Source organism: Bos indicus, chromosome 10 (assembly GCF_029378745.1).
Source record: "Bos indicus isolate NIAB-ARS_2022 breed Sahiwal x Tharparkar chromosome 10, NIAB-ARS_B.indTharparkar_mat_pri_1.0, whole genome shotgun sequence".
Taxonomy (NCBI): Eukaryota; Metazoa; Chordata; class Mammalia; order Artiodactyla; family Bovidae; genus Bos; species Bos indicus.
This window is the reverse complement of record NC_091769.1, coordinates 67,671,163-67,698,373: the sequence shown is the minus strand read 5'-3', so window position 1 is coordinate 67,698,373 and position 27,211 is coordinate 67,671,163. Positions and strand designations below refer to the sequence as shown.

The following is a 27,211-nucleotide window of genomic DNA, read 5'->3' as shown; positions in this document are numbered from 1 at the left end:
ATGGGCTGGGTGCGGAGTTCTGCAACCCCCTCCCTGGTTCATCATCTGTTCCCTCCAGCCATCTGTGGGAGCGTAGACGTGGGGGACCAGGCTAGGCCCCCTGCCCGGCCCCTGGTCCCCTGCTCCCAGCCCTGGCCCAGGCCCCGCCTTGCCACGAGCAGCCGCGGGCCAATAAATGGCTTCTGCGCCCCACACGCCTGGCCAACTCAGCCACAGCTCCATTCGCTCTGGCTCTTCCCCCCATTCCCAACCTCTCAACTCCCAACAGTGAGCCCTCCACCCATGGAGGAGACATACCTGGAGCTCTACTTGGACCAGTGCTCCTCCCAGGTGAGCCTGGAAGCCGCCGCCACTGTCCCAGAGTCAGGGCCCACGTCCTGCGTACCCAGGAGTCTGCCTTCCTTTTATCTCTAGTAAAACTTCTAGCGACTGTAGGAGGTGGGCTTCATTATCCCCATCTTTCAGTTGAAAAACTAGAAGGTTCGAAAGATGAATTAACTTACTAAAGGTTGCTGGTCCAGTGTGAATACAAATTGGAGACACCTGAGGCTTCTTTCAGTTTGTTGATTCTTACATTTTGAGGTTTTGCTTTTTAATCTAAGAACTGTAGAAAACAGAGGAAAGAGTCCTCAAAAAGAAAAAAAAGGGACTTCCCTGTTGGTCCAGTGGTTAAGACTCTGAGTTTCCATTTTAGGGGCCTGGGTTTCCATCAGTGCTAAGGAAATTAAGATCATGCATGTGGCGGAGTCAAGAACAAGTGAAAAAGCAAGAGAGCAACTTACAGAGGGGGTGGTGGTGGTTGGGGGGTGCTTAAATAGACCAGTGATTAGCAGTGAAGTAGAAATAGTGAAGTCCCACAGTATTTAACATTGCAAAGGAGAGCCCAAGCTGGGAAGATTCTGTGAAAGATGAGTTAATGGCTCTGTAAAGACAGTTTAACAAAAAAGTTTCTTCAAGTATAAGGCTATATTCTGTATACTTAGGGAATACTCTGTAAGCTTGTTCTCTAAGGTGTGTTCCTATAAATAAACTCAGACAGGAGGCTTTCAGGGTTCCACTGACATAAAACATCCCTCTTTTTATCTTGTTGCCATTGCCTCAAATTCCTTGCTGAAGTTCAGTTCTTTGGGTGGGAGTTTTGCCTTCTGCTAAAATGCCATAATTGGAAAAAGGAGGGGAGTCACCGATGTTGCAGACTTTAGTTCTTTAGTGTAAATTGGCTGATGGAATCTTTTCCGGCTAGAACAGAAGAGGCCATGGAAACAGTGGAGAGGGGTCTGGGCCGCTGTCCCCACCTCACTTTCCCTAGGGCCCACCTGTGGGGTAGGGGTGGAGGGAGATAGGGGCAAAATATAATGCAAAATGAAATAAGGTCAAATCTTATTTTAAGAGAATAACTGCGTTCTTCTAAGTGTTTTTGTCTAACATTTAGTCACCGCTGCCATCTGCTGGACTCGTGGTAACAGCACCATCAGTTGGATCCGAAAGTGAAAGAGTAAAAGTGAAAGTCGCTCAGTCCTGCTGACTCTTTGCGACCCCATGGCCTATACAGGCCATGGAATTCTCCAGGCCAGGATACTGGAGTGGGTAGCCTTTCCCTTCTCCTGAGGATCTTCCCAGCCCAGGGATCGAACCCAGGTCTCCCACATTGCAGGCAGATTCTTTACCAGCTGAACCACAAGGGAAGCCCAAGAATACTGGAGTGGGTAGCCTATCCCTTCTCCGGCGGATCTTCACCCAGAATTGAACCAGGGTTTCCTGCTTTGCAGGAGGATTCTTTACAACTGAGCTATCAGGGAAGCCCCATAAAATGCAAAGCGGGCCACAGAAGCCACAGGCCGACGAGGATGGGATTCGAACCCACGTGTGCAGAGCACAATGGATTAGCAGTCCATCGCCTTAACCACTCGGCCACCTCGTCCCAATAGGATCTAGCCAGACTTATTACGGGCTTCCCTGGTGGCTCAGATGGTAAAGAATCTGACTGTAATGCAGGAGCCCCAGGTTCCATCACTGGGTTGAGAAGATCCCCTGGAGGAGGGCATGTCAATCCACTCCAGTATCCTTGCCTGGAGAATCCCATGGACAGAGGAGTCTGGTGGTTCTCACAGAGCCGGACACGACTAAAGTGACTTAGTACACAGCACACACAGATATATATATATATATATATATATATATATATATATATATATATACTTCCCATGTGGCACAGTGGTAAAGAATATGAGTTCCATCTCCGGGTCAGGAAGATCCCCTGGAGTAGGAAATGGCAACCCACTCCAGTACTCTTGCCTGGAAAATTCTATGGACAGAAGAGCCTGGCGGGCTACAGTCCATAGGGTTGCAAAGAGTCAGACACGACTGAGCACACACTTTTAGCCAGACGTATTAGCTGAGATAAGTTTGTCATGGAGAAGACATAGCACAAGGCATTCGTGACTGTTCAATTATTAGAAGCAAGATCTTCTGATGGGTGAGGTTATCCTGCCAACTAGTGGTCAAATATAGAATCCAGGCATGCAACTTGGGTGATGTGGGTGGTAATATGTACCAACAATTTTTTTCCATAACAAAGGCCATGAGTTTTATATTAGCTGTTTCCCTCAGTTGCACACCTCATTCCCTCGGTTGATGATAATGGAAGTTGATTAGCCGTCCCTGTGCTGGAAATACAATACATTGATTTGAACTAGTCTTTCCATTTAAATTTCAATAACTTTCCCCCTATGCACATAAATGGAATGATTTCTTATCTCTCCTTTGACTAGAAGGAATAAAGATGAGTCCTTTGTGGAGGCTTGATTAGCACTCAAGGCTGTATCCTCAGCTTCCTTCACTTACTACTCTTTTTTTAAAAATATGATTTTAAAACTCAAAAAAAAAACCACCAAAAACCTTTAAGTCAACTAAAGTTTATAATCAACTTAGGGAGTACAGAAAAATCTGTACTTTTCAAAGTACAGATTTATAGCGTGATTGCCAACTTACCTGAATTACAGAAGTGGGTTTAGAGTAGCAACTTACTACAAATCTAACCAAAGAAAAACATTTTATGAAACATGCTTTTTCTGTATTTTAAGATACATTTTCCTGTTTTCATGAAGTGTGTTGTAACCCTAGAGTAGAACTTTAAGGAGCCTTTCTGGAAAGAGCAGGGTGTGAATATAAGCTATCTGAACGGCCTCCTCCTGAACACACTGCCTGTCAGCCAAGGTTGGCATCCTTTGGGTGTGACATGATGTTCTGTCTGTTGTGTTTTGTCTGTTTTGGGAACGGCCTAGGATGCCCTTACGCCATCCAGATCACCCCTGCTGAGCCCAGCTGTGCCTTATGATGTGGACATGCTTACGTCATCCAATCCAGAGACTGCATTTAATCCCCAGCTTGAAGAAGTCACAGAAGCATCTGGCAGTTTCTCAGCTGTGGATCTTAGCTTCTTACCAGATGAGCTCTCCCAAGAAAATAAAGACCAGACTGTCATTAGGAGCAAGCATGAAGTTGAAGAAAACTGTAAAACTCAAAGTCGGCAAATTAGGTTGCCCTTACCCAGCCAACTGGACGCTGGCCTGGCCTTAAACAGCAGCAGTGGGTCAGGTTCCCATTCACATCTGCACCCTGCTGATGGTAACTCAGCCCAGCCCTCTCCTGAGAAACCACACTCCATGCCTCTGGCGTCCATAACTCCTATGACACCAATGGCCCCTATTTCAGAATGTTCTGGAATTGTGCCTCAACTACAGTAAGTTGCTGTTGTTTTAGATGAGTAATGCTTCTGAGTATAGATTTTGTATTCTTGAATGGGATCATAATAGTGTAGGGAAGAAAATTTCAGATCTCAGTATCCTTTGTTTTATCAGCTCTTAGTGGACTTGGTTTTAGACTATTTACCTGAAAAATGAAGCACCAACTCTTGATCTCCTAAGCAGGAGTTGAGGGTTAGTCTACATATTCCTGAAGGATTATATTGTTTACACTGCTGCTACTGCTAAATCCTTCAGTCATGTCTGACTCTGTGCAACCCCATACATGGCAGCCCACCAGGCTCCCCCGTCCCTGGGATTCTCCAGGCAAGAACACTGTAGTGGGTTGCCATTTCCTTCTCCTATGCATGAAAGTGAAGTCACTCAGTCGTGTCCGACTCTTTGAGACCCCATGGACTGCAGCCCACCAGGCTCCTCCATCCATGGGATTTTCCAGGCAAGAGTGCTGGTGTGCCATTGCCTTCTCTGATTGTTTACACTAAAGCACTTTAGTTGTTATAAATTGTGGTTGGAGTTGGAATAACACAAAGGATAAAAAAAATGTAAAACTGAATTTGATTTGCAAGTTGATTTGATGTTGTGCTTTCTATTTTGAGGCATTTTGAAAAAGATCTAAAACTTAATTTTAGTCATGAAATTTTAGAAAAAGCTATTTTAGTCCTTTAGGAGTTTTACAATATACTAAGGACTGTGTAACTATATATTTCACATTTAGAATAATTCTCCCCCTAGGAAGGCACCTAAACCTATAAAATGAAGAAGTAAATATGTTTTAATTATTTTTTACTTTTTAAATCTGGTATAACTTAGGTTGACTTATTTCTTTAGGAACATAGTTTCCACTGTAAACCTGGCCTGTAAATTGGATCTGAAGAAAATAGCTTTGCATGCAAAAAACGCAGAATATAACCCAAAGGTAAGATTTCTCAGTAATTTTTTCAATAATTAGGTTCTATTTAGATGTTCTTTCCTTCATAGGATCGTGATATTGACTCATTCCTTTGTTAATATTTTTTAAAAAGAAAAAATGTTTGGTGGAAGACTTCTGGCAATTTGAAAGTTTAATTGCCTCATTCTCTGTTTTGAACTTATAAAAATAATTTCATTTTCTGTGTTGAATACTTATTAAGCAGTTCTAAACATTAAGATGTTTCTCTTGTTAATCAGAAAAACCTTTCAGTGTGGCTATTTTCAGCCTGATTATGGAAATGCTAACTTTCTTACAATGTCATCATACTCATGGAAATAATTTTTTCTAATTGTTTTCCCATTTAGCTGACACATGTATTTTTTCACTTATAGTTTCTCTTACCTGGGAAATCTCAATTGTATAAAGTGCAAAACTGAAGTGTATGATTCCAGCTTCAATAAAATCTATTTTATTAAATTCTATCTTATCTATTAAAATCAAAGTTTAATAAAATCTATTCTTTTTTGTGTCTTTCCAAGGCCAGGTATCCCATTTTCAGTGGTCTGTTTACCTAGGATTTGTTCATTCAATCAACATTTAATGATTAGTTAAATTACTTAGTACAAAGACGAGTAAGGCCTGGTGCCTACTGGGGAAAAGTTCACTGTCTTGGGTAGTGGAGATTTAAGGAGTTAGATGAGAAAGGCCATATTAGTCAGAACCCAGAGGACCTTGCCAACATCAACTATTTATGGATAAAGTCTTTGTTTTTCCTGTTGTGGTAGTGGTGCTGTTGACATCCGAATTTAAATATTACCTGAATATTACCTAGTGAAACAAAGCTTGCCTGTTTATCTTTTGTGTTGCTAGCTATGATGAGGACAGAAGCCCAGTGACGGGCCAGGATTTTTAAGGATGTAGCTATGATTGACTACACAAGTGAGCAATCAACATCTTGAGCCTATTTTATTCTCTACCGTCCTCAGCTCTCCTCTCAATTTGGTGCATAGGATTTGTCCATACTTAGACTTGACAGCTGGAAAAATTCTGGTTTGGCATTTCAGATGTCTTAAGAATTTAACAAAAGGAATATCAGGTGAGAGTGCCACCTTTTTAGTAAACATCTGGAAAACATTAATAGGCCTTGATCAGTTGTGTGTAGCTCTGACTTGGGGTTCTTTTTACTGTCGGCACTTCAAATGCAATAAGACCTGTTAAGCTTTTAGCATAGGGTCTGAAACATTAACAGATACTCAAATTTTAGCTTTACTATTATTCTGCTTACCTTTTAGAATCATGTACATTTTAGAATCACAATCATTTTGTTAACCTTAAGGTAGGAGAATAGACCCAGACATTTTTTAGTTTCCCACTAAATTTCGATTTATTTAACCCTTTTCATGTCTAGCTCACCCTTGCAACTGGAATAGTGCTAACCCTTCAGTTCAGTTCAGTTGCTCAGTCATGTCTGACTCTTTGCAACCCCATGGATTGCAGCATGCCAGGCTTCCCTGTCCATCACCAGCTCCCAGAGCTTATTCAAACTCATGTCCGTCGAGTCAGTGATGCCTTCCAACCATCTCATTCTCTGTCACCCCTTCTCCTCCTCTCTTCAATCTTTCCCAGTATCAGAGTTTTTTCCAATGAGTCAGTTCTTTGCATCAGGTGGCCAAAGTATTGGAGTTTCAGCTTCAGCAGGTGTTAACCCCTAGTGAAGGTTAATTGTTCTTTTGGCTTCTGTCTTTAGAGATTTGCCGCTGTCATAATGAGGATCCGAGAGCCCAGGACTACAGCCCTCATATTTAGCTCTGGGAAAATGGTCTGCACAGGAGCCAAAAGGTAAGAGGAGCCACCCTCCTCCAAAACCAGACAAACAATTCAGTATGTGAAACAAGGAAGGATGGCATTAATATTCTAAAACACATAGTAGATGCAAAATACTTTGCTGAAGAGTTAAATTCATGAAATGAGAAGTTAGGGGTTAAAAACATTCAGCCTCGTAATACTGACATATCCCACTTTACAGTCTCCCATAGTGAAGGGGGCTTCACTAGGCTATTACAACTTGTTTCTAAGGTATATTTAAAATGAAAAAAAGAAAAGCTATAGTAGTAAAGCCTGTTATAAATCTGGGGAAGTAGTTCTTGTGTATTTTCCTCATTGCAGGCAGATACATGGATAGAACTTTTCAAAGGAGGGGAATTAGACATTTCTTGAGCATTAGCTTGAGCATTCACTCAGGAGGGATCTCTTAAAAGGCTTCTCTTTCCTGGATCTCATGCCGAGGTAGCCCTGTGCTGATGGAGGTCTGTTCGCCATAAAACTAGTAGGAGAGCTGCTCTTCCCTCTAGGTGTTAGTAGATGAGTAGTAAATTGTCCTCCTGAAAGGGTGTACCAATTTTCTTCAATATACACTGAGTGTTAATATTCTTCTATCTATTTGCCAAATTTATTGGCAAAAGTTACATTGTTTTAACTACATTTCTTTTTATTTACTAGTGAGACTAACTTTTCATAAGGATATAAACTGTCTACTGTAGCTTTTGCCCAATATTCTATGGAGATATTTATCTTTTTGTATTTAAGTATTTTTGCCATTTTGGACTATAAGTATTTCTCCCATATTAATGTTAGTAATATTTTTTTGTTTTTTTTTATACACAGTTTAATTTTGTGTGTGTATGGTTAGTCTATCCAATCTTTCTCTTTATGGCTTCAGTGTTTGGCTTCACGCTTAGGAAGGCATTCCCCATGTGTAAGTATTGACCTCCATATGTTTTTCTTGTTTCTTTTAAGTCTTGCTTTGTATTGAAGAGAAGAAATTAATGTTTTGATTCATCGGACATGACAGTGACTTCACTTTCACTTTTCACTTTCATGCATTGGAGAAGGCAATGGCAACCCACTCCAGTGTTCTTGCCTGGAGAATCCCAGGGACGGGGGAGCCTGGTGGGCTGCCGTCTATGGGGTCGCACAGAGTTGGACATGACTAAATCGACTTAGCAGCAGCAGTAGCAGAGCCTTCTCTGGATGAAGGAAATGTTCTGTACCTGTGCTGTCCAGTGTGGTAGCCTCTTGTCACATGTGGCTTCTGAGAACTTGAAATATGGCTAATACCACAGAGAAATTGAGCTTTTTATTTTGTTTTAAAATTAATATAAATTTAAATAGCCAGTGTAACTGGTGGCCACCATATTGGGCACAGCGAGTCTAGAATTTCATTTCAGTATTTTCAAATGGCCAGTGTCCTGATACATTTATCAGAGAATCCATTTTATCTGTTCCTCCCCCACCTGTTTTGCATGCTCTTTACCTGTGTCCAGGTAAGTTTCCAGACTTTCTCTTCTGTTGATCTGTGTATCCTCTGATCTAGAAATCTCCATTTTGAAGTCATTTTTGGACAACTCTGCAAAGATGTACATTTCAGCATTGTTTAAAATGGGAGCAGCTGCTGCTACTGCTAAGTCGCTTCAGTCGTGTCCGACTCTGTGCGACCCCATAGACGGCAGCCTACCAGGCTCCCCCATCCCTGGGATTCTCCAGGCAAGAACACTGGAGTGGGTTGCCATTTCCTTCTCCAATGCATGTAAATGAAAAGTGGAAGTGAAGTTGCACAGTCGTGTACAACTCTTCTCGACCCCATGGACTGCAGCCTACCAGGCTCCTCCGTCCATGGGATTTTCCAGGCAAGAGTACTGGAGTGGGGTGCCATTGCCTTCTCCGAAAAGATGGCTAGGAAGACACAAATCTGTTTATGATTCCAAAACTGTCCATTGTACCAAAGCCTTTTCTAGGTGCTAGGGACAGTAGTAGGGGAGGTGGGTCCTTCTCTTCAAAGTCTGCAGCTTCCTTGTATACAGTGAAGGGTAAACATGGTACAAATGCTAAAAAAATAAATCAGAGAAGTGTCTGAATATAGCCCAACTTGTCAGCAGTCGCAGTGATTAAGACATCTTTAATATCTTGCCCCTCCCCAGCGAAGAGCAGTCTCGACTTGCAGCGAGGAAGTACGCCCGTGTGGTGCAGAAGCTGGGCTTTCCTGCCAGATTCCTCGATTTTACAATTCAGAACATGGTTGCAAGCTGTGATGTGAGATTTCCTATCAGTCTGGAAGGTTTGGTGCTAACCCATCAGCAGTTCAGTAGGTATGATTGTATAACTTCACTTTGAGTTTACCAAAATATTAAAATTCTATTTGGATTGCTTATATATTATCTTTCAGAGAAAGTGTACATTTTTTTAAGCCACAATAAGTGAAAGGGTTAAATTGCTATACCTAAGTCCTCATTGGTTACCATATGTGTCTAATCTTCTGAAACGGTGGTTCTCAAAACTAAATTGCATAGCGATCACCTGGACGGCTTATCAACACACATTCCTGCCTGGGCTGCAGTTCCCAGAGATTCTGCTTTACTCTGCCTTTCTAACAAGCTCACAGGTGATGCCATTACAGCTGGCCAGAGGCCCACACATTGAGACTCACTAATGTATAGATTTCTAAAAAAAAAGTCACACCTGGCTGGGGGTGGTGGCAATGGCAGGAAGAGAAAGGGTATGATACAGACTAGGTAAGTAGGAAGGTCTGACAGCCAGTGAGAGGAGAAAGAGCTGGAGAGAAGATTTTAAAATAATATTATAATGATAAAGAATGGCCGTAGCATACTTTATGAAGGCAATCCTACCTAGCTTTTGTCCTATGGAGTTTGTTCAAGGGTTTTCTTTTGCTGTGTGTGGCTGTAGCCCCCACCACAGCTTCTTTCATGGATTCATATTTCTTGGGGAGTATCTCTAGCCTGCTTGGCTTCTTAAAACGAAACTTCCCATCTCAACAGCAAATGCTCCTCTTCCAGCTGCTTCGGTGCTTCTCACAGCCTGTTCAGGCCCTCAGAGAATGGTGATGGAGGGTGACTGACTAACACTAAATCCCACCACCCCTTAGGCCAGGGCACTTAAACTGGCTTAGAATCACAGATGCTCTTAAATTCTTGTGATCTAACTTGAACTGAAGTCCTTTCACTCTGCTTTTCCTTCCCTTTGCCTTTATGCAATCATTCTGCTTAATAATAGACAGGGATCATAGAGCTGTGTTTTCTTTAATGTTTGTTAACTCTCCATTGAGAAATGACCTAAACAGAAGTTAAAAAGTGCCTTGTTTTCCCCTAACTTTCAAAAAAAATTTTGTTCATTCTGAGATTTAGCTTTTATGATATTCTTTAAGCAATATCTTGCTCTTGACTGTCTTTTCATTTTTTCCTCTGCCTCAATTTTTTCAGCATATGTTTATTAAGTGCCTATGAGGTACCCCTTGAGTTCACTGAGAAGCACCCCATGCAAGATGTATTGCCTCTTTATGTGTCCTTTTCTTCCTTCAATCTTGGAATGACTCATAGACTCATAGTAAAACCTTCATTTTTAAGAGTCTCTGAACACATACTCTATCTTCCAGATCCTCAACCTTGGACCTCCTGTCTATCTTTCTCTGAGGCAGTTTTTAATGAACATGTGAAAGATGTCTGCCCAATTTTGAGGTACATGTCTGTATTAGTCTTGGCATTCCCCTTTCTGGCCCTTTAGGGCTCTGAAATGATGTGTGCAGTTCCCCCTAAATTTCATTTCTTTTTCACCAAGATTGTCTTCTTTGTAGGTCAGATTTAAATCTGGAGTGGGAGTGCCCCCTTGTCAGTACTTCTACCTCTGAAAAATGAAATTGCAGAAGGGCAAGATGAGAATTCACCTGATGCACTGCTTTTAGTCACTTGGAGTGGGTCCATCACTGTTTTCCCCTCCTCGTAAGCCAGTTTTATGATCTCATTCATCTTTTTTAAAAAATTTGGCCAGATACTCTCACCGATACCTCTTTTTAGTCTCATTTTTGCCTCCCCCAAAATGCCCTCCATCCTTATCTTATGGATTACAACTTCAGTGTGTGTATTTGTGACACTGGGGCATTAAAACCTCTTTCTCAGCAGATTTATGCCTTTAAAATGAAGACTTCCTTTAATTGCCTGTAGCCCTGTGGGGAACCATGGCAACATACCACTTATAATTGTCAAGTCAAGTTTGCTTTATGTTAAAACCTCAAGTTCATTTAATTCCCCTGCTTCTACAAATATGTATATCAGCATCTGATAATACGTATCTCACTTGTTACTGGGCAGCTTCTCCATCAGTCTTTCTACGCCATAATTGTTTCCATTTTCCCTGAGCAATTTTTTCCCCGTCCATTCAGTTTTTATTGGGTTGGCCCAAAAGTGTGTTCCATCTCATGGAAAAATCCAAATGAAATTTTTGGCCAATCCAATAAATCAAAGTTATCTTAAATATTTCTTAGATGAGTAGAATCTCGGTGGCTACTGGGTAGTAGATGCTGTGATGCTAGTGGTAATCAATGCGGCCACGGGCCCCTGCCGTTATGGAACCACTATTTAAAAGGGAAAACAGAGAAACCAAAGACAATAATGAAATGTAACTATGAAGGTATAATGGTGAAGGTGAATACCTCTTGGCGTGTTTTGGTACCATCAATTAGGATACTTAATGTAACTGGGGAAGGGCTGAAGATAAGGAAGACTTGTTTTGGTACCATCAATTAGGATACTTAATGTAACTGGGGAAGGGCTGAAGATAAGGAAGACTTCTTAAGGGAATGACATTTAAACTGAGATTTGAATGAGCTGGTTTGGTCCAAGAGATTGGCAGCTATTTGCTGTTTTCAATCTTCATGAAATATTCTCCATCTCTAACCAAAACCTCTTTTCTTTCTGTCTCAGCCTTCTTTTGAAATGAAGTAGAGAGTAAATAAAATGAAGTAAATCTCTAGTTGGGAGTTCATCATGCTAGTACCTTAAAATCATGGTTCTGAAGCCAAAAACAGTTCACCATGATTTACATACCAAAGACTTTTTTTGTATATATATGTATGTATCTGTTTTTTATTGAGGTACAGTTGATTTACAATATTAGTTTCAGATGTACAACATAGTGATTCAACTTTTTATAGATTATAAATTTACTATTATTATAAAATACTGGCTATATTCCCTGTACTGTATAATATATCTATGTAGCTTATTTCTTTTTACATTATAGCAATTTGCACCTCTCAATCCCTTCTTCTCCCTTCTCTCTCTCCCCACTGGTAACCAGTAGTTCATTCTCTGTATCTCTGATTCTGTTTCTTTTTTGTTACATTCACTAGTTTGATGTATTTTTTAGATTCCACATATAAATGACATCATACAGTATTTGTCTTTGACTTATTTCGCTTGGCATAATACCCTCCAAGTCCATACATGTTGTTGCAAATAACAAAATTTTATTCATTTTTGTGGCTGGGTGGTATTCCACTGTGGAGAAGGCAATGGCACCCCACTCCAGTACTCTTGCCTGGAAAATCCCATGGACAGAGGAGCCTGGTAGGCTGCAGTCCATGGGGTTGCTAATAGTCGGGCACGACTGAGAGACTTCACTTTCAGTTTGCACTTTCATGCATTGGAGAAGGAAATGGCAACCCACTCCAGTGTTCTTGCCTGGAGAATCCCAGGGACAGAGGAGCCTGGTGGGCTGCCGTCTCTGGGGTCGCACAGAGTCGGACACGACTGAAGCGATTTAGCAGCAGCAGCAGCAGCAGCAGTATTCCACTGTGTATATATATCACATCATCTTTATCCATTCATCTGTTGATGGACACTTACATTGTTGCCATATCTTGCCTATCGTAAATAATGCTTCTGTGAACTTTAGGGTGTATGTATCTTTCTGAATGTTTTTATTTTCTTTGGCTATATACCCAGGAGTGGAACTGCTGAATCATATGGTAGTTTTATTCTTAATTTTTTAGAATGTATTTATGTATTTGACCGCATCGGGTCTTGGTTGCGGCACACAGGCTCTTCTCTGCATCACTTGGGATCTTTCCTGCAGCCCATGGACTCTCTAGTTGTACCATGTGGCCTCAGTAGTTGCTGCTCACTGGTTTAATTGCTCTGCAGCATATAGGATCTTAGTTCCCTGACTGGAGATCAAACCCTCTTCCCCTGCATTGCAAGACAGATATTTAACCACTGAACCACCAGGAAAGTCCCTAGTCAATTTATGATTTAAGGTAATGATTGATACGTATGTTCTTACTGGGGCTTCCCTGGTAGCTCAGATGCCTGCAATGCAGGAGATCCAGGTTCGATCCCTGGATTAGGGTAATCCCCTGGAGAAGGAACTGGAAACTCACTCCAGTATTCTTGCCTAGAAAATCCCATGGTTGGAGGAGCCTGATAGGTTACAGTCCATGGGGTTGCAAAGGGTCGGACACAACTGAGCAACTTCACTTTCCCTTTCATGTTCTTAACTGCCATTTTGTTAATTGCTTGGGGGTTATTTTTGTAGGTCTTTTCTGTTCCTTTCTTCCTTTTGTTCTCTTCCCTTCTGATTTGATGACTATCCTTAATGTTCTGTTTGGATTTCTTTCTCTCTTTTTTTTAAATTTTATTTCTAGCTGTGCTGGGTCTTCGTTACTATGTGCAGGCTTTATGTAGTTGTGGCGATCTAGAAGCTATTCTCTAGTTGCAGTGTGCATGCTTTCTCATTGCCGTGGCTTCTGTTGTTGCAGAGCAGGGGTTCTAGGGCACGAGTTCAGTAGTCATGGTACACGGGCTTAGTTGCTCGAGGCATGTGGGAACGTCCCAGACCAGGGATCAAACCCGTGTTCCTTGCATTAGCAGGCAGATTCCCAGCCACTGGACCACCAGGAAAGTCCTTTCTCTTTGTGTGTATGTATTATTAGATTGTTGGTCTGTGGTTACCATAAATGAAGTTTATATATAGCAATCTGTCTGTGTGTGTGTGTGTATACACATAATTAAGTTGTTGATCTCTTAAGTTCAAAGCCATTTTAAGAACCCTGAATATTTACTCCCCCCTCCATGATTACTGTTTTTGATATCATTCTTTTTCTTTTTTGAATTCCCTAATTGCCTATTGTGGAGAAGGCAATGGCACCCCACTCCAGTACTCTTGCCTGGAAAATACTACTTTTGTCTTTTAGGTTTCCTGCTAGCTTTGTTATTTACAACCTTTCCTGTGCGTTGTTGGCCTTTACCTGAGCTTTTCCCTTCTCTAATTTTCACATTTCTAGTTGTGGCTTTTTCTTTTTCACTTAGAGGGGTCCCTTTAACATTGGTTTGGTGGTGCTGCTTTCTCAGCTTTTGCTTGTCTGTAAAATTTTTGCTCTGTCCATCAAATCTGAATGACAGCCTTGCTTGGTAGTGTATTCTTGGTTGTAGGTTTTTCCCTTTCATCATTTTGAATACATGGTGCAAATCCCTTCTGGCCTTCAGGGTTTCTGCTGAAAAGTCAGCTGTGATAGCCTTACGATAGTTCCCTTGTATGTAACTTGTTGGTTTTCCCTTGCTGCCTTTGATAGTCTGTCTCTATCTTTAATTTTTTCCATCTTAATTACAATGTGTCCTGGTGTGGTCCTCCTTGGGTGGATGCTGTTTGGAACTCTCTGTGCTTCCTGGACCTGGATGTGTGTTTCCTTTCCCAGGTTAGGGACATTTCCAGGTATTTACATACCAAAGACTTTTATTTGCTCTTTTCCCTTTTAGTGTCTTCAGATTTGGTTGGAAAATCAAATGAAAACATTTCTTCTCTGCCCTTAGTCTTTACTTTCTTGGCTCGAACTTCATAGTTCCTATAGAAGTTTTTCAGGGCTCCAGCTAGTATCATTGTCTCCCCAGTGTCCGGAAGTGGCTTGTGGGCAGAAGTCCTGACAGGCTTTCTGCAGGAAAATAGAGTGATGTCCCAGGAAGACATGTCTACACATAACGACCTCCATATACTTCAGATGGGTACACTCATCACCGTCATGCATCTTTCTGGTGCCAGTAAGAGGTCAGAGCCATTTCAGAATGGAATGGAGTTTTTCTGTGTGATCTGGATCCACTCCTTAAGAGCAAAAACTTTTTTTTTTTTTTTTTTTGCTGCACCACACGGCTTGAGGGATCTTATTTCCCCAACCAGGAATTGAACCTGTGCCCTCAGTAGTGAAAGTGCAGAGTCCTAACCACTGGACCACTAGGGAATTCCCCATGTATATTATAGTGTTCAATTTCCTAGATTTTTTTCTTTCTTTTCTATCCCCATTAGCCATTGTTTTGAGAATAGTTTTATTTCATCAACATCCTCTTAACTACTGACATCTTTTTTGTAGGCTCCTCAAGCCTTTCTAGGAAGGAGTGAGATACTATTTATAGGAGCAAATTCTGAATTTGTAAAACTTGGTATGATTTAGTATACAGTATCTGTCCAAAGTATTCTAGTAATGTTTTTAGGTTCTATCTGCTAAAAATGTTAACTGTAGCACTTTATAAATATATCCACAATGTGCTTATTATTGTGGAACTTGGAAATTTTTGAAAATGTGTTTATGTATTGCTATTGATAGACTTTTTTTGAAAAATAGAGAACATTCAACTAAGAAGACCTTAATATATTAAATCTGATGCTCTAAATTTCCTTAATTTCTAAAAGCTTAGGATGTCTGCACTTGGAAAAATATTATGACTAAAAATGAATTCTGTCACTGACTGCCACAGAAATTACCTAAGACACTCAAGACTACTTTTGTCAAGATGGCCAAAAGGTTTTTGGTAAAATGGCTTTTGAAAACTGCTTTTGTGCGCTGGATCTCAAATATTACGAGAAAGTAGTTGAATAGTGCTATTTTTTAACTTCTTTCTTTTATATCTTAACAGTTATGAACCTGAACTGTTTCCTGGCCTTATTTATAGAATGGTGAAACCACGAATTGTGTTGCTTATCTTTGTATCTGGAAAAGTTGTGCTGACAGGTAAGTTCTAAGATTCTGACTTTCTTAAAATTCAACAGCTTTGCGTATGCTTTGCTTATGCTTTGTTTTACCTTTTAAATAACTTTATTCACTGTCATACAGCAATTCTTGGTATTATAGAATACCCGGGAAAAAAATGAAAAGCAAAATGAAAGATAACATCATACATTGGTCCCTAAAGTTAAACAATATAACTTTTTCCATGTTTTATGTCATTTTGATATATTTAAAACGAATATGTTATGTGTTTATGTGTCTGTTCAGTAGCTCAGTTGTGTCCAACTCTTTTTGACTCCATGAACTGTAGCCCACCAGGCTTCTCTGTCCATGGAATTTTCCAGGCAAGAATACTGAAGTTTATAAGCTATTTCCTACTCCAGGGATACTCATCTTTACATCCTATCATTTTAATAACCATTATAACATATGTAGCTTAACTCACTGTTACAAATTCTTAATGAAGGCTTTCAATGTCTGAACAATGTTCCTACAAAGGGGTCAACAAATCTTTTTTCTGCAAAGAGCTAAATACTAAATGTTTTCGGTTTTGTGGGCAGTAGAGTCTCTGTCACAACTGAGCCTTGTTTTATTGTGAAAGTAACTGTGAACACCACATAAATAAAAAGGCTCTAAAGTGTGAATTTAATGTAATTCACTTAATTTACACATATCAAGTAATTTTCTTCTTTTTTCCCCCAACCATTTCAGTATAAAAATCATTCTTAGCTCACAGTCTATACAGAATCAGGTAGCAGACTAGGTTTGACCAGCAGACCTAAGTTTCCCAACCTCTGTTCTAACATGTTCCTGCATCAGACTGGTTCTCCCATTGTCAGGTTATGCTTTTTCTTTGTTTGCTGCTTATTAATGGGACAAAAGTTTGGCTATTTTTATGTGTAGAGAGTCATTTATTAGTGTAAATGCTCAGAAGTGAAGTCACTCAGTCATGTCCGACTCTTTGTGACCCCATGGACTGTAGCCTACCAGGCTCTGGGTCCATGGGATTTTCCAGGCAAGAATACTGGAGTGGGCTGCCATTTCCTTGTCCACGGGATCTTCCCAACTCAGGGATTGAACCCAAGTCTCCTGCTTTGCAGACAGATGCTTTTCCATCTGAGCCACTAGGGAAGACCTATGCTCAGAAGGGGAATATTTGTCTAAAGACAGACCACTTTAAAGCTTCCTAGTACAAATTATTTTATGAAATTGTTTTGAAAAGGTTTATACAATGCAGTTTTTCTATATCATACATTGCTGCCAGGAATGTATCTGAGTATCTTTTACAAACTCTCAGCAACATGCAAAACAATAATTTACAGAAAAAAACTCTAACTGTGTAAGTGAAAGGGATCTCACTGGTAATCAGAAATAGAAATTGATCGCTTTTCCGCATAGTAAACAGCATTTCATCTTTTTAAAATAGCGTGTATGTAACACTGCTTTTTGTCTACTTTCCGCCCTCTAAGGGTTTGTGTGAGTTTACCGTAGTATTGAAAATAATTACTCTTCGTTTTGTGAGTTTTCCCAGTTTCACTTATTTTTACGTAAAAGTTTTTTTAATTCTTGAGGTAAATGGTTGAGGCTCTTTTCCACACCATTCTACTGAAGTTTGCTGGTTTTGCCTTATTTTGTCTGTCTTTTTACACATTTTACTCTCTGGGACCAGGATAAATACCCAGTTTTTATGGCACGAGCCAAATTGACTATTCCCCACCCCCAAATAGCTGGCCAGACAACCTAAAACTACATATCCTTCATTATTAATATCTGATGACTTCTTTTTTGGCCTTTATTTTAAAATATGGGTCTGGTCTCCAGTTCCACCTTTGCTCCTGAATTATACTATGATAATCCTACTGTATTTTTACTACATTGTGGTTATGAATGTGTGTTAATCCTAGTGAGCTCTATATCTGATAGGCCAGTTTCCTGTCATTGCTTCTCTTTGATTAGCTCCCCTCAAATATTTATTCTTCCAAATAAACTTTAAAATTTAATAATATCTTGCCCCATCTAAAGCCAAATGAGATTTCTGCATTAGCTGAATTAATTTGAGAAACATCGATAAAGTTATCACTCAGCATCCAAAAACATGGAGTGTCTGTTACTAAATCTTGAGAATGCCCAGTAAGTGTTACAGTTTTTCTTTCAGAAATAATGTATCTTCAAAATTGGGAGAGCTTGTTTAGAATTCAAGAACCTTTTGAATACAACAATGCAACAATTGTTCAGATGCAACCAGTTTAGTGTCTAGAATAATTAAGACCTCCTAGTAATTAACAGGCTTCCCTGGTGGCTCAGAGGTTAAAGCATCTGCCCGCAATGCGGGAGACCCGGGTTTGATCCCTGGGTTGGGAAGATCTAGTTTCCCTCTATATGTCCTGGAGAAAGGGGAAAAAGCTTGCCAAGTACATTGAATAGTGTAGATACTGCAGGCAAATATATGCCCTCCTCCAGGGAAAAAAAAATTTTAAGATCTTTGGATGGATGCTTTCATCTATGTGTTATGTATCATTAGGAAACTGTCTTATTTACAAGTACAAATTGCCAAGTACAGGCTAAGTTCCTATTATAGGTATGCAAGAACAAGTTTCTTTAAATATCCATAATTCAGACCAACTTTCTTAGTTATCCCAAATAAAAAGGAAAAAGATATACTTTCATGTGCACATTTGCTAGGAGTTTCAAGTTACAAAAGTAAAGGAATGTCAACTCAGGGTACTGAAGACCATACAATACCCTTCCCTGAAAATTTGTCAATGCGTTCAGCTCAAAGAACAGGCATAGCTAATTGTAAAATTGTCTTACTCCCTTGAGGTGCCAAAGCTGCAGTCAGCACGTCCAAAGCTACAACTGAATGAATGAATAGTTAAATGAGCCGAGAACAAAGAGGACCTACTTTCCTACTTTGTCCTTCATCATGGTCCCAGAGAGCAAACAGCAAAGGGACCTTAACACAACTTCTTCTGGTCTGTGCTGCTTTTCTACAGCTAATATGACATTTAGGACCCATGCTTTTTCTCAGACCACAGTAAAATGAATAGTCTAGCTAGGATCTGCTGGAACAATATACAGTGACAGCATATATGTCAATTTTCACTTCCAAGATGAGACATAATAAAGACATGTTAGGTACTCATATACCAGGCGTTATGATAAGTAAGGGCTTTTATATGGGTTCTAGTTAACTCTCTTGGTTTCCCTGGAGGCTCAGTGGTAAAGAATTCGCCTGCAATGCAGGGGATGGAAGTTCGATCCCAGGGTTGGGAAGATACCCAGGAGAAGGAAATGGCAACCCACTCCATATTCTTGCCTGGGAAGTCCCATGAACAGAGATGCCTGGCGGGCTACAGTCCATGCGGCTGCAAAAGAGTCAGACGTGATTTAATGACCAGACAACAACAGTTAATTCTGTGAGGTTGTGCTTAATATCTCAGTCTCCTCACCTGTAAAATGAGGACAATGGAGAGCTTAAGTAACATTAACAATGTCGAACAGCTGTTCATGCTGCACATGCCTGGCTTCAGACCACCAACTTCATGTACGTACACTATCCCCCAGCTCTTTAGATGTCTATGAAAACACCTGTGTGGTCTTTTGGACACCTTCCTCCTAATACTCCTTGTCACCTAAGGAATGGCAAATACTCTTAGTGGTGAGAGGCAGCAGGTGTGATAGCTAAGAGGCTAAGCTGTGGAAGCCAGTCATCTAGTTTTAATCCAAGCTTTACCATCTCTTGGCTATGTTGACCTTGGGTGAGTTTGTGCTCCACCTTGATTTCTACATATGTAAAAGGCAGGGGCCCATAGAAACTACCTGCTGTAAACACAGTATAGATGTTAGCTGTTATTACCTCTGTGAAAGCCCGCTCTTCTTGAGTTTTCCCCAGCACTGAAAAAGATGAATTGTTGCTCTCGTGCCTTGCCCAGATGATAGGAATATGAAGTTTAAAGAGGCTTTAGTAAAATGCTTTTTATACTTATTTCCTTCTGGCATAAAGGATGCAGAAGCTGGGTCTTTGTTAGGGAGGGTCATTCTCAATCAGCTGGGTGTCAGTGGTTCTTGGAAATGAGTGGGTCGGAGGACACCATAAAAATGGCAAGATTTAATAGTGAGTGAGCCAGACAGAGAACAGGATATCCCTGTTGATCATTGCTGGTAATTTACCACTAAAAGCGACTCAGTATATACTGCAAAATGTATACCTTGAGAGGTTAAAGTCTGTTTATTTTTTCCCCAATTTGTAAGATTTTCATTTATGTGTATACACATACGGTATCCCTTGGGAAAATAAGATGTGTACTTGTGACTTGATGTAAGAATAGAGTTAGAAAATCCAGGTAGTCCTGGGAAGAGATATTGGGGCTGGCTAAGAGATAGGGAGGGCTTCCCAGGTGGTGCTAGTGGTAAAGAACCCACCTGCCAATGCAGGAAACATAAGAGACGTGGGTTCCATCCCTGGGTGGGAAAGATTCCCCTGGTGGAGGACATGACAACCCACTCCAGTGTTCTTGCTTGGAAATTTCTTGGACAGAGGAGCCTGGTGGGCTACAATTCATAGGGTCACAAAGAGTCAGACATGACTGAAGCGAATTAGCACGCATGCATGTATGCAAGGGGTATGGATGAGTTTGCAAATTCTATTGTTAGATGATAGATATTTAATAAACTTTGGATGCCTACGAGGTACATATACTGTTTTAGGTGCTCAGGATGCGAAAGCAAATACAACACACTCTTTATCCAGCAAAAATCCAGCCCTGGTGAAGGAGACAGACAAATTACATGATACCGATTCTCACAGAACCAAATGATAAGCCATGAATGCATGAACCAGCCATTCCAGCATCCCTAATCCTGAAGTACATTCTTTTAGGACAGTAAAAATGGCTAAGCTCTTGTCAAATGTTACCATTTGAAAAGGACTTTTTGCAAAAACTTGTTCATGCAATCCTTATAGTCACCTTATGAGAAGACTGTTGTCCTTGTTTATAGGTGAGGAAATAGAAGCTCAGAAGTTAAACAACATGCCTGTGATTTCAAACTTAGTGGGAGGGCTTGCACTTGAGCCCATGTGGTTTGATCTCAAGCCAGTAGCTAGTGCTTTCTTCAGTGCACTAGCCACAGAATTTCTACCTCATTTACCACAGTTAGCAAAGGTGTTTATCCCCCAAATTGGTGTCATCATAACTTGAAGGAATGATCTGGCAAAAGTAAAAGTTGCTCAGTCGTGTCTGACTCTTTCCAACCCCATGTAGCCTGCCAGGCTCCTCTGTCCATAGAATTCTCTAGGCAAGAACACTGGAGTAGGTATCTGTTCCCTTCTCTAGGGGATCTTCCCAACCCAGGGATCAAACCCAGGTATCCCACATTGCAGGTGAATTCTTTACTGTCGTGAGCCACCAGGGAAGTCCAGGAATACTGGAGTGGGTAGCCGTTCCTTCTCCAGGGGATCTTCCCGACCCAGGAATAAAAGCAGGGTCTCCTTCATTGCAGGAGATGGAAGTAAAGTCCAATGCTGTAAAAAACAATATTGCATAGGAACCTGGAATGTTAGGTCCATGAATCAAGGTAAATTGGAAGTGGTCAAACAGAAGATGGCAAGAGTGAACATCAACATTTTAGGAATCAGTGAACTAAAATGGACTGGAATGGGAAAATTTAACTCAGATGACCATTATATCTACTACTGTGGGCAAGAATCCCTTAGAAGAAATGAAGTAGCCCTCATAGTCAACAAAAGAGTCCGAAATGCAGTTCTTGGGTGCAAGCTCAAAAACGATAGAATGATCTCTGTTTGTTTCCAAGGCAAACCATTCAATATCACAGTAATCCAAGTCTATGCCCCAATCAGTAACGCTGAAGAAGCTGAAGTTGAATGGTTCTATGAAGACCTACAAGACCTTCTAGAACTAATACCCAAAAGAGATGTCCTTTTCATCATAGGGGACTGGAATGCAAAAGTAGGAAGTCAAGAGATACCTGTAGTAACAGGCAAGTTTGGCCTTGAAATACAAAATGAGGCAGGGCAAAGGCTAACAGAGTTTTGCCAAGAGAACACACTGGTCATAGCAAACACCCTCTTCCAACAACACAAGAGAAGATTCTACACATGGACATCACCAGATGGTCAACACTGAAATCAGACTGATTATATTCTTTGCAGCCAAAGATGGAGAAGCTCTACACAGTTGGCAAAAACAAGAGGAGGAGCTGACTCAGATCATGAACTCCTTATTGCCAAATTCAGACTGAAATTGAAGAAAGTAGGGAAAACCACTAGACCATTCAAGTATGACCTAAATGAAATCCCTTATGATTATACAATGGAAGTGACAAATAGATTCAAGGGATTATATCTGATAGACAGAGTGCCTAAAGAACTATGGACAGAGGTTCATGACATTGTACAGGAGGCAGTGATCAAGACCATCCTCAAGAAAAAGAAATGCAAAAAGGCAAAATTGTTGTCTGACAAGTCTTTAGAAATAGCTGAAAAAAGAAGAGAAGTGAAAGACAAGGAGAAAAGGAAAGATACACCCATTTGAATGCCCAAAGAACAGCAAGGAGAGATAAGAAAGCCTTCCTCAGTGATCAGTGCAAAGAAATAGAGGAAAACAACAGAATGGGAAAGACTAGAGATCTCTTCAAGAAAATTAAGGATACCAAGGGAACATTTCATGCAAAGATGAGCACAATAAAGGACAGAAATGGTATGGATCTAACAGAAGCAGAAGATATTAAGAAGAGGGGGCAAGAATACACAGAAGAACTATACAAAAAAGATCTTCATGACCCAGATAACCACAATGGTGGGATCACCCACCTAGAGCCAGACATCCTGGAATGCGAAGTCCAGTGGGCCTTAGGAAGCATCACTATAAACAAAGCTAGTGGAGGTGATGGAATTCCAGCTGAGCTATCTCAAACCCTAAAAGATGCTGTGAAAGTGCTGCACTGAATATGTCAGCAAATTTGGAAAACTCAGCAGTGGCCATGGGACTGGAAAAGGTCAGTTTTCATTCCAATCCCAAAGAAAGGCAATGCCAAAAATGTTCGAACTACCACACAATTGCACTCATCTCACACACTAGCAAAGTAATGCTCAAAATTCTCCAACCCAGGCTTCAACAGTATGTGAACCATAAACTTCCAGATGTTCAAGCTGGATTTAGAAAGAGGAATGAGAGATCAAATTGCCAACATCCACTGGATCATCAAGAAAGCAAGAGAGTTCCAGAAAAACATCTACCTCTGCTTTTTGACTACACCAAAACCTTTGACTGTGTGGATCACAACAACTATGGAAAATTCTTCAAGAGATGGGAATACCAGACCACCTTGCCTGCCTCCTGAGAAATCTGTATTCGGTCAAGAAGAAACAGAACTGGACATGGAACAACAGACTGGTTCCAAATTGGGAAAGGAGCACATCAATGTTGTATCTTGTCACCCTGCTTATTTAACTTATATGCAGAGTACACCATGCGAAATGCTGGGCTGGATGAAGCACAAGCTGGAATCAAGACTTCCAGGAGAAATATCAATAACCTCAGATAATCAGGTGACACAACACTTGTGACAGAAAAAGAAGAAGAGTTGAAGATGAAAGTAAAAGAGAAGAGTGAAAAAGTTGACTTAAAACTCAACATTCAGAAAACTAAAACCTTGGCATCTGGTCCCATCACTTCATGGCAAATAGATGGGGAAACAATGGAAACAGTGAAGACTATTTTAGGGGGGGTCCAAAATCACTGAAGACGGAGACTGCAGTCATGAAATTAAATGACACTTGTTCTTTGAAAGAAAAGCTATGACCAACATATTAAAAAGCAGAGACATTACTTTGCCGACAAAGGTCTGTCTGGTCAAAGCTATGGTTTTTCCAGTAGTCATGTATGGATGTGAGAGTTGGACTATAAAGAAAGCTGAGCACTGAAGAATTGATGCTTTTGAACTGCGGCGTTGGAGAAGACTCTTGAGAGTCCCTTGGACTGCAAGGAGATCAAACTAGTCCATCCTAAAGGAAATCAGTCCTGAATATTCACTGAAGGACTGATGCTGAAGCTGAAGCTCCAAATACTTTGGCCACCTGATGCAAAGAACTGACTCATTGGAAAAGACTCTGATGCTGGAAAAGATTGAAGGCAGGAGGAGAAGGGGACAACAGAGGATGAGTGGTTGGAAGGCATCACTGACTCAATGGACATGAGTTTGAGCAAGCTTCAGGAGTCGGTGATGGACAGGGAAGCCTGGCATCCTGCAGTTGCAAAGAGTCAGACACAACTGAGCAACTGAACTGAACTGAATTCCTGCATTGCAGGCAGATTATTTACTAGTTGAGCTACCAGGGAAATTGGTGATCATCATAAATTTGAAGGAAAGATCTGGTAGATTTCGTTTAAAAGAGAAGGGTCATATAATCGAAGTCTGGTGCTCCAAATTGAGAGGTTTGATTATAGATTGATTATTAATAGGACTGTGGGGCCAATTTAGGTTTCCTCAAAATTTTTATGGTAATATTTCAGTGAGGAAATATTTCACTGAATTGACCAGGTTCCCTCATTGGGATTTACAATTCCTGGCGATGTTTGTTTGCTTACCTTCCATGGAAAGGAAGGAACGCAGATACATGAAGTCTTCTCTCAAAGTTGATACTCACGATTCAGGGCATCTTCAACTTCGTGGGCCTTGCTTTCCCACACAATAAATTTTAAAAATTGCACTAGACAATTTTCCTAAAGCCTTTTTGTGTCCAAAGTTGTTTTTCTATGATATAAAAAAATGATCACTCTCAGTGTCTGTTCCCTCTTGGGCAATGGGTGTTTTGTACTCTCTAGGGGATACCAGAACGCTATACTATTTTGGGCTTGAATGTAAAGCTCTTGCTATTTCTAAAAAAAATTTTTGGCTGCCCCATGAAGCATGTGGGATCCTAGTTCCCTTACCAGGGATTGAACCTGTGCCCCCTGCATTGGGAGCTTGGAGTCTTAACCACTGGGCCAGCAGGGAAGTCCCTAGGTATTATTTTTAAGTGTTATGAAAAAACTGAAGTGCATGGTTACCCAAAATGCTGGACCTGGATATCTGTTACTCAGATATAAAAAGAAACTTAGTTGCCAAAAAAAAGAACTTTAGTTTTGGGGAGGGGGCATTGGGTGAAGGTGTATCTGTGCCTGCTATACCTACTGTGCTTCTGTGGTGTGCTGTGTTTAGCCACTCAGTCACGTCCCACTTTTTGTGACCCCGTGGACCATAGCCCGCCAGGCTCTTCCGTCCATGGGGATTCTCCAGGCAAGAATACTGGAGTGGGTTGCCATGCCCTCCTCCAGGGGATCTTCCTACTTCACTGTCTCCCAATTAAGGCTGTTCTATTCAAATGTATCCAGAACCTGAAAAAGTCCATCAAACGAGACGCAGAGTCTTTTTATAGTGATGTCTTACTTTTTCCCAAACTAACAGTTTGGCTTCTACAAAACCAGTCTCTTTAGAAACTAAAATTTTAGCACTATAATTAAAATTTGCTGAGACTTAAGGGACTTTCGCTACCTCAAACGTACCGAGTTTCTGTTAACCATTCAATGATTGACCCTCCCGCCTCTCTACCAGACATCTTTGAGGGTAGAGGCTCTTTGGCAGTGAATGAGTAACTTTTGCCCTTGCATACTGCTCCCTGCCCCACCACCATATTAAGCTAATAAGTACTTCATTTTTGATTCTTAAACTTTTTTTAATTTATTGAGATAAAATGCAAATAGCGCAAATATAACCATTTAAATGAAAAATTGAGGGACAATTAGTTCATTCAAAATGTTGTGCAACCACCAACTCTAGTGCCAAAAGATTTCCCCTATTCCAAAATAAAGTCCTATGTCATAGGCGGTTTTCTCCCCTTTCTTCCCTACCCTAACCCTGGCAACCGCCAGTCTCCAGTCTCTGAATTTACTTATTCTGGAGATTTCATATAAATGGAATCATATAATACGTGACCTTTCATGTCTGACTTCTTTTAACATAATGTTTTTGAGGTTCGTCCTCATTGTACTATGTATCAGCACTTTATTCCTTTTTGTGGTGGAATAATACTCCATTGTCAGCAATGAATATGCAGCTACATGCATATTATTTGTCTGAGTACTTATTTTCAATTTGGGGAGTATATTCCCAGGTACCCAGGAGTGAAATTGCTGTGTCATGTGGTAATTCTTCTTTTAGCAGCTTTGAGGAACTGCTAAACTATTTTCCATAGTAGCTGAACCATTTTATGTTTCTACCAGCAACGTATGAGGCTTCCAGTTTCTCAGTCTCTTTGCCAACACTTGCCATTTTCCACTTTTTAAATTGTTCTAGCTCATCCTAGGTTCTGAATCCTGATTTCTACCTACTTCTCAAATCTCTTGATTCTCCTTTTGGGAATTCCCTCTCATTCGTCCCATCCTTAAACCAGATAACTACGTCTCACACGTTATTTCTGCTGTCTTACTTAGCCTTTCTCCTAGCTAAGTTTATAGCTCCCAAGAACAAGTCTTTATCAACTTAAAAACTATTTTCCATTTTTCTTCATGTTAACAGTTTTTAATACGCTTTTCATTAGTCTCCTTGTCTCCTGCCCAGTATCAGATAATAGTTCCCTGATGGACTGACAGTTCCACATAAGTACTACCTGTCCTTAACCCTTAACATAACATGCCTGTGTAGCATTGAAAGCGAAAGGTAGTTAGTAGGGCTGACTGATAATCTCGCTCAAGGGTGGGTGGTGTGTCTAAATCATATTTTTATCCATTTTAACCCCTAGAGCAGTTGTAATTAAAGACCTCCTGAAATTTAACTCTAAGGGTAACAATGGTAGAGTCTTTCCCTCTAATAATCCCTTCCCAAATTGAAATTTAAAACTTTAGAACAGTTCCAATTTGTCTCACTCTGTTAGTCAATATTAGGGAATAAGGATGTTAACTAAGGCTGAGTAGATCAAAGGAAGTCCCTTTCGCTGGTAGCTAAGTGCCCACAGCTGCTGACGAAGGTCATGTTCTGTGGTCATGTCCATGGCACACCAAGAGATAACATTCCATATTTCATACTGTGCCCTAGGAGGCTAAAGACATACTGATGTGCCCACATTACAGAAATACTAGAAAAATCTGCTCTAGGGTATGTTTTTGTGGGAATATGACTGTAGTCACCAAATTCTTTTGTCTTTACCAGGAATAAAGTACTTCTCAGGTACACCTAAAGTATTAAAAGTAATTGGAAGTGACAATGAAATTTTAGTCTTAAGAAAATTTTAGCATTGCTTTTATATTAAAGATTATGTAAACTTGGATTTCTTTATAGGTGCCAAAAAACGTTCTGACATCTATGAAGCATTTGAAAACATCTATCCTATTCTAAAGGGTTTTAAAAAAGCCTGAATATATCATTCAACATCTCACAGTATATTGGTTTGAATATATGCATAAGCCCAGCAACAGAAACAGCTAGACTGTAGATGTTCCATGCACATTTTGACTTTAATTATTAAAGTGTGATTCTGTATGAGTAACCATGCCTAAGAAATAACACTTTTTTTCGAAATGACTATTGTATGTTATTTTTAAAATGGAAAAAGTAACCTGATTTCAGAATTTGAAGAGTTAAGGCCTTGCTAGAATGATATTCTAACATCATTAAAATTTAATGCTTTGTTCTTGTTAA

The 27,211-nt window shown here is 40.4% G+C and overlaps 1 protein-coding gene and 2 non-coding genes across 3 annotated transcripts; 1 reads left to right on the top strand and 2 right to left on the bottom strand.

The window, feature by feature from the left end:
* Positions 1-26,928, top strand: TBPL2 (TATA-box binding protein like 2). The gene is made up of 7 exons (XM_019967861.2): positions 1-330; positions 3,285-3,742; positions 4,593-4,680; positions 6,422-6,513; positions 8,652-8,819; positions 15,426-15,520; positions 26,852-26,928. The coding sequence occupies exons 1-7, from the start codon at positions 1-3 to the stop codon at positions 26,926-26,928; spliced, it is 1,308 nt and encodes a 435-aa protein (XP_019823420.2).
* TRNAS-GCU (transfer RNA serine (anticodon GCU)) lies at positions 1,840-1,921 on the bottom strand. The gene has a single exon. It is a non-coding gene; the product is annotated as a tRNA-Ser (tRNA).
* Positions 14,680-14,752, bottom strand: TRNAE-UUC (transfer RNA glutamic acid (anticodon UUC)). The gene has a single exon. It is a non-coding gene; the product is annotated as a tRNA-Glu (tRNA).
* Positions 26,929-27,211: the final 283 nt, after the last annotated feature.

Coding starts and splice junctions, on each gene's coding strand:
- TBPL2 (XM_019967861.2), top strand. CDS start 1: ATGGGCTGGGTGCGGAGTTCTGCAACCCCCTCCCTGGTTCATCATCTG. Junction 331..3,284: donor TGGACCAGTGCTCCTCCCAG/GTGAGCCTGGAA, acceptor GGAACGGCCTAG/GATGCCCTTACGCCATCCAG. Junction 4,681..6,421: donor ACGCAGAATATAACCCAAAG/GTAAGATTTCTC, acceptor TTCTGTCTTTAG/AGATTTGCCGCTGTCATAAT.